Source organism: Electrophorus electricus, chromosome 7 (genome assembly GCF_013358815.1).
Source record: "Electrophorus electricus isolate fEleEle1 chromosome 7, fEleEle1.pri, whole genome shotgun sequence".
NCBI lineage: Eukaryota > Metazoa > Chordata > Actinopteri > Gymnotiformes > Gymnotidae > Electrophorus > Electrophorus electricus.
The window spans coordinates 2,576,938-2,584,249 of NC_049541.1; the positions used below are offsets into that span (position 1 = coordinate 2,576,938).

Below are 7,312 nucleotides of genomic sequence, written 5' to 3' on the forward strand. Positions count from 1 at the left end.
AGAACACACTATTTCTGTCCAGTAGTCCACAGAGAGAGAATGACTGTATGGGCCCTCCTGGTCACATGACCTGTAGAGGCTCTCCTGGTCACATGACCCTCATCCAACCTTGGTTTTTATGTGGAGGACTGAAAGCATTGACACAACAGACTAACCTTCCTCTGCGTTAGAGACCGGGTCACGTACTCACATGTCTGTTCATCTATTACATTACAGAAATCAGCTTTAACCACAGAGCAACTCTTTAAATAAAATAAGTGGGATGAAGTTAATACACGTCCATTTAATACTCTGAGCATCGAAACAAATTCAGATACACCACTGTTGCTTAACTATAGAATGGGGGATGTCAAATTTGGCAAAAGTGACTGAAAACTGCCCTCTTACATTTAAATTTGCATTTCAGAGAGTATCTGATGAGGAGTTACCATTGATGAAGAGCTTATCTGTTTTTCTCTGAAAAAAATAACCCCATATGTGTTCATGGATGTGTTGTGTTCTGTATCCTGAATTATGCACGTAAGCACACAAATAATAACAACACATGTGCAGGCTTAACTCGAATACAATGTTTAATGTTCACAGAGACTAGACTGTTGCTGTGACAACCAAAGGCACAGATGCCCTTGAGCATGGCCTTTTTGTGTGAATGCTAGAGGGAAAAGTCTGATCTTGGACAATAGGGGAAAAAAACTGCTGGCAATCTAAACTGAATACTCAGACTGAAGGGAGAGAGGGGGAGAGAGGGAGAGAGAGAGAGAGAGAGAGAGAGAGAGAGAGAGAGAGAGAGAGAGATAACTGAGAAATAACCACAGACAGATAGTTACCAAATACAACTGGTAATTTGACCGTGCGTTAATTCCGCAGTGTAATTTTAAAAAATGTCAAACCCAACTCCTCACACCTCTTGGTGCCATTGGTGTTTCATGTTTTTAGCATAGAGAGAGTGCGCCCTCTTGCGGTATTCAGCGAGTAAAGCAGTCACTAAAGGATTCTTGTTTCTAATGTGCATTGTTCCAGATTGTCACAGTATCTGTATGCTTCCACTTTAATCTTTCAAATTATAACCGGTATTACAACCAGTATAATTGCTCTGAATCACGCGTGGGGATTAAATGTGCTATTTCGCTGGGTTTTACACGGATGCAATATATGATGACCATTCTCTTTGTCGTGAACACGGCATGGCTGAAATGCGCACACATTAAAATACTGTGGTTATAGTTATATGTGTGTACGTGCTTTGAACAGTTCACCAGGGACTCATCAGTCTGTTCTTAAATAGTAAGTGATGGAATGCGTAGGTCCCCTTAGAAGTTTACACCCTCTAGCATGAAGGGATGGTTTTTATTTTTTAAAGAAAAAATAACTCAATATCCCACAGTACCTTGCGAAGATAATGTCCATGTTTCGCCCAATGTTCCGCGCCCCTGCACTCTGGTTTCTGTAGTCCGGCCCGCGGTGCCTGGTCGCTAAGCTACCTTCCTGACGTCGCAAGGGCTAGTTCATGAGGTGGCCGAGTCTCTGCAGAGGGAAGTACATCACAGACATGAAAATAGAGGCCAGGTAAAAAAACTTTACTGCCCGAAAATATGCCCAGGGAGGCTTTAAGACTCGATAATCGTAGTCGGTTTCGTAAAGGACACCTTTCAGTAGCGATAATTTTGTCTGTTGCCATGATAAAGACGATTATAGCGAGGCGCCTCGCGTAACTAGCAAGGCTACAGCAGCTAGCTCGTCGGGTCTGTGGTGGCGGTAAATATGGTAGTCATTTATCTAGATACGTGCACTTGTGGCACATTTTGCTGGAGCCGTTTTCATTCTTCAAGCGTAGACGAAGCGCAGATGCCTGTTCTCGGATATAAAGACAAGCAGCTTGTTGTAACTGCAGTAAAAAAAAATGCTAGCCAGCAAGCTAACGTGCTAAGCTAGCCAGCTAGCCTGTTGTTATGCCGCAGTATTACCACGTGCGATGAACTACTAAACATCGGGTTTGTGTCCTCACAGTAACGGAATGTATTATTTTAATAATAACTAAAGCAAACCCAATCTGCTTTTGCGATATCACATTAATTTGAAGGGAGTTGGTTATGCAATATGGGCGATGTTGTTGACATCCGGCGGTGCAGCTATTTAGTCTGTCGCAAACCAAACCTGAGAGACAGTAAAGCGCTTTAAAAAAAACACGCCAATGTGGAATCGACTGGTTCTATAAGTCCTCAACCTTACGGGAAATAACGGGAAAGACTTGCGGTCCTGCTCGGCGTGGCAGGATCTGTCAGGATAACGGCTTGGCTGGCTCGTAGCTAATGCAGTTATAACTGTGAGCTGTACGATTGTTTATTACACATGGTCTGTCTCGGCGTTTGTGTGTTACCCTTAATCTTTTGTGTGTGTGTGTGTGTGTGTGTGTGTGTGTGGGGGGTTGTTGTTGTTTTTGTTTGTTTGTTTGTTTTTTTTGACTCTCTGCCAGCAGCCGTTGTTGAACTGGAAACATGTCCAAGAAAAGGGGTAGGTAAGTGTCACCCCTCCTAATGTAGGACGAACAAACGTCAGCATGTGAGCTGCACCAGGAAGGTGCTAACCCACGTGATTTAGAAGAACGTGGTACACACTACACACTAGAGATTGGAGTGTAGTAGACTATATCTGACACAAACAATGCTCACACTAACATACTATGTGGTGTCTATAATAAAAATAGAAGAAGTCCGGGATAACAACAAAAAAGTCCAGTCTTATTTGCATTGTGTTCCCGATCACGTCTAAACCTAAATATGCTTCCAGATTTTGCAACTGCATCAAAATGTGGTTTACAAGGAGTAAACAGCATGCATCACACACGGTCTGTTGGAGTGTTACTGCAGTCTACTGTAGTTAAAGATGTGGAGGTAGAAAAGATTGCCAAGAAGTACACAAGGTTTTCACAGAAACGGGACACACACACACACGTGCGCACACACACATATATTTTTATATATATATATATATATATATATATATATATATATATATATATATATACACATACACACACACACACACACACACGTGTGATATTATTTTTAAATTATATTGTGTATATCTGTACTAAGTGTATATAAATGTCTCCACATTTCTTTAATTAAGTAGTATTGATTTACTAAGTAGTACTTAGTGCCTCTCTTCTGGATTTTCAGAGCATACCTAGTTGACACATGTCTCACTACTGAAAATGGTCATGGCTGAATCATATCTGAAACCAGTCTGTCTATAATACGTCATCTTTACACTGAATCTTGTCACACATGAAAGGTTTGTGCAAGCAGGTTTGGATAAGGGCTCTGTCACATGGTCTCAGATATGGCCGTGTCCATCTTTGCCCCTAATCAGGACGACTCATATCGCGGGGTGGCGTTATAGTGATACGGCCGTGTCTATATGATACGGCCATGTTTTGTGGTTATACTGATTTAAGTCTTTGTCACTGCTGAGTGTAGCTCTGTGACTCATCCTGCTCTTATATCACGTGCTACTGATAACTTTACACCTACCGTGGGAAGGTGGTGCGTGTAATTTCTCAGTTTACTTTATTCATGGTAGCAATGAAATTAATGCGGTCAGGACTGTTTCCTTTTAAGGTTCAAAAGTGGCACGGTGAGAACTGGCCAATCACTGTAGAGAAGACAGCCATCGCGTGTGTAGTCGTAATCATAACATCATTACTAAATGCTCATTATTTCAGCAGGCTGTTTAACCACTAGTGAGTGTTACTGCTCGCAGTGCCCCCCCAGGTCCTGCCTGTCTTAGAGCATGTACCTGCGTGTCTCTCACACACAGACACGCAGGCACTAACGGGTTTCCTTCCTGCTCCGCCCCATGCAGGAAGCGCAGCAGCGGGGAGCTGAGCGACACGCTGGTCCCGGACCCCAGCTGTCTGCTGGGCAAACGCATCCAGCACGGCTGGCGGGAAAAGGGCGCGCTCACCAAGTGGAAGGGCACGGTCCTGGAGCGGCTGGGCACCAACTCCTCGCTCTACATGGTGAAGTACGACGGCTTCGACTGCGTCTACGGCATCGAGCTCTTCAAGGACGAGCGTGTATCCAACCTGCAGGTTCTCAGCGAGAAAGTAGGTGGGTGGCACCCGGATCCCTTGCCGTGCATGCGTGCGCACGAGGGGAGGCATTGGGGAACAAAACGGGAAGCTGAAACGTGAATGCGCGCACAGATTGGACATGAGCTGGACTCTTTGTCTTATCCTTGACTTTGGGTCTTATTTTGTCTTAATCAAGTTCAAGTTCAAGAGGTTTTTATTGTCATTTCAGCTATATACAAGTACACAACAAAAACGGGACAATGTTCCTCCAGGACCATGGTGCAACATAAAAACAACAGTGCAACAGACAACATGCTACACAAGTGCAAACTGTCCAATATAGTGCAAAATGGCATTAAACAAACATTAAATAAACAATAATAAATATAGCACAGGACAAATACAAAATACAATCAGCCACACCAGGCAGGTTAAATGACATGTGACAGACTCCATCAGCCAGCTGGGGGGGGTTTGTCCCATATGGTTTGGTGGACGGGTCTGTGGAGTGTAACTTACTCCAGCAGTAAGGCCAGGACTGGAGACCTGTGCATAAGGGTTTTGTTGGTGCAATAACTTGAAATACCTTAGTCAGATATTCAGGTTAAAAAACGCTTTCCCATGAGATGCGAGCTTGGAGTTTCTGTGCTGCCCAGAAGGAAAGGTTAACACAAGCTGGGTCTGTGTAGGTGAAATGTGACGTAATGCTGATTTTTTTTGGTTTTGTTTTTTTTAATGTTTCTCTATGTGCATGATTGTGTGCAGGTTTGTATTTCTATGCCTTTCAAAGTGAACGGTTTGTTCTTGTCAGTATCAGTCTTAGCCCAGCGTCCGTTCACTCTTAAGACTGAGTGCCCTGCGTTGCATTTGAGTTTCTGTATTGTTTGGTTAGTAGGCGTTACATATCAAGCACTGAAAAATAGTTTGATTTATCCCACATTTAATTTTAATGTAAATATGGACGAGGGCGTGCTGTGTCTTTGATTTATGAAGACGTCGTACGTCGTCACGTGCTTTACTTTTCTGCTTGTAGGGCGCCGCACATTTTTCAGTATTTCGTCCTCTGTCCTTAACAATACATACGCGTTTAGCCTCAGAAGCTCTGCTCAGTCGGTGGCTTAAGGAAAAAAACACATCTGCTCTCTCATTCAGTGAACAACAAGATCAAAGTACCACATGACACAGAGGAGCTGGTGGGCAAGGCCGTGGAGCACCTCTTCGAGAAAGAAGACGGGGAGAAGAACGAGTGGAGGGGCATGGTGCTCTCTCGCGCCCCCATCATGACCAACTGGTACTACATCACATACGAGAAGGACCCCGTGCTCTACATGTATCAGCTGTGGGACGACTACAAGGACGGAGACCTGCGCATTTTACCCGAAGCAGGTGCGTCCCTGGGGCCTTCTGACCGGCCTGCTCTGCTCCCCTCCAGCTGCGAAGACCCGCTTGACCCATCCAGGCCAGCTTTCGTTTGTCGTCGGTGCTGCGATTCTAGGAAGCAGTGCATTATTATCTTACACTGAACTACCTAGCCACCATATGCCACGATTAAAATTAAAAATCCAGTCTGTTCTGGCACTAGGTCTGGATTTAAACTGCGTTGCTAGAATTGTTGGCTGACAGGAAGATATTCTAACACACACAAGAACAGTTTCGCTTCTTTGGCTGTGTCCTCCTAAGTGTGTGAGCTGGGATGTTTTTCATAAAGGTGTCACCTTATGTGTTAAGCGTTCAGTAACCTCAGCAAAGCCTTTTGTGAGCGATTCTGCAGCCGTGACACCTGAAGGAGACGGAATAACCTCGTCTCCTTATCTGCTTTCTTCAACACTGTCAAGTTGGTGCGTAGCTTTAGCCGAATTTGGTTTAGGTCCGGATTAGCATGGCACCGTCGATTGTACTGGGACATGTAAACCTTAGTCATCTTTGTTAAAACATTAGATTGGTTTAGAGCTTTTGAATGCAAATGAGAACCGAAGGGCAGAAGCCGTTCACTGTTGCATCGTCGCTTTTGTGCTGCACTGACCTCCTCCACCCGTCAGCGCTGGTACGGACTTTGTTCTTGGAGCGAGAGACACCAGGCTTTCACACAACACTGATTAGGATGGAAAAGATGAAGTTGAAAGAAACGACCACACAGCCATTTCCTTCTCACAGCATCCAGGTGTGGCTCCCGGGAGCCTGCCCGAGCAGTGCTCCATGTGCCATTCTCCGCGGTGGGAGGGGCCGCGTAGTTCCTCTCTCTCGGGTTGGAACACATGTTAGAAATCAAGTCGGTAACCCTAACCTTCAGGCATGTTCACTAGTCCTGTAGGGTAGAAAAAGATGCACGTGTGAGGAAGCGTGTTATTAACCCTGCCTTCCTGCTAGCTGTCACGCTGTTCGTCACATAGATGACGGGTTAAACTGGTCAGACCTTACAATGGGGAAGGAGGAAAAAAGGGAAAAGTCTCACCCAAGTTTTCTTCTTGTGTTTGCTCCTCAGAGAACAAACACCTGCTGCCTGCAGACCGGAAGCCTGGCGAGGAGACAGAGAGCCTTGTGGGTAAGCAGGTGGAGTATGTCACAGATAAAGGGGTGAAGCGGACCGGCCTGGTCATCTACCAAGTGCCCGCGAAGCCCTCGGTCTACTACATCAAATACGATGACGATTTCCACATTCACGTCTACGACCTGGTCAAGACGACCTAAGTGGAAAATATAAGAGAAAGAAGAAAACAAAAAAGAACAAGAAAACATAGCTCACCTTCACCCCCATCCTTCCCACACCCCTCCCCGAAGTTTCCTCTCCTCATCGTTCTCTCTCCACCGCGCGTTGCTACGGTGGGCAGGTGCTTTGGGGGGGGGGGGGGGGGGGGGGGGGGGTCGACCCTCAGCCTCTGTGGTTTGTAAACTCACGCGTCATATCCATGGACGTCATGCTGCTGACGCAAGCTTAGAGGACAAACCCCAAAGCCCCTGTGGAATCGCTGAAATGCCGCCGCAGCCGTGCCGGGACTAGCTCCAAACGCGTCAGCGGAAGACGCTTCGTCCTCGGTGAAGCGATTCCAGATTGGGGCTTTAACAATTTAGAATTTGGAAGCAGGGGTGTTGCCAGATGTATCCAGTGTATTTATTGATGTGTAATAATAATACTTTCATAAGTTTCAGTGATAGTTATAAACCATTGAAACGTGACATTGCAGAAATGCCGAAGTTGATGAAGTCAGCACTTTCCAACCGAGGTCAAATTAGGGTTTG

At 45.5% G+C, this 7,312-nt stretch overlaps 1 protein-coding gene across 4 annotated transcripts; it reads left to right on the forward strand.

The window, feature by feature from the left end:
- The first annotated feature begins 1,470 nt into the window (after positions 1-1,470).
- zmp:0000000521 (spindlin-W) lies at positions 1,471-6,925 on the forward strand. 4 transcript variants are annotated; one of them, XM_027017431.2, is made up of 5 exons: positions 1,471-1,566; positions 2,474-2,515; positions 3,865-4,112; positions 5,228-5,461; positions 6,558-6,925. In XM_027017431.2, the coding sequence occupies exons 2-5, from the start codon at positions 2,496-2,498 to the stop codon at positions 6,761-6,763; spliced, it is 708 nt and encodes a 235-aa protein (XP_026873232.1). In that variant the 5' UTR covers positions 1,471-1,566; positions 2,474-2,495; the 3' UTR covers positions 6,764-6,925. The 4 variants fall into 4 exon arrangements, with proteins under 4 accessions (XP_026873232.1, XP_026873233.1, XP_026873234.1 ...); XM_027017432.2 differs by having other exon boundaries at positions 1,479-1,566; positions 2,462-2,515; XM_027017433.2 differs by having other exon boundaries at positions 1,485-1,566; positions 2,477-2,515.
- Positions 6,926-7,312: the final 387 nt, after the last annotated feature.

Bases quoted from the DNA above. Each gene is read 5' to 3' on its own strand.
- zmp:0000000521 (XM_027017431.2), top strand. From the start codon at position 2,496: ATGTCCAAGAAAAGGGGTAG. The intron at 2,516-3,864 runs GTAAGTGTCACC...CGCCCCATGCAG, and splicing joins ATGTCCAAGAAAAGGGGTAG to GAAGCGCAGCAGCGGGGAGC. The intron at 4,113-5,227 runs GTGGGTGGCACC...TCTCTCATTCAG, and splicing joins GGTTCTCAGCGAGAAAGTAG to TGAACAACAAGATCAAAGTA.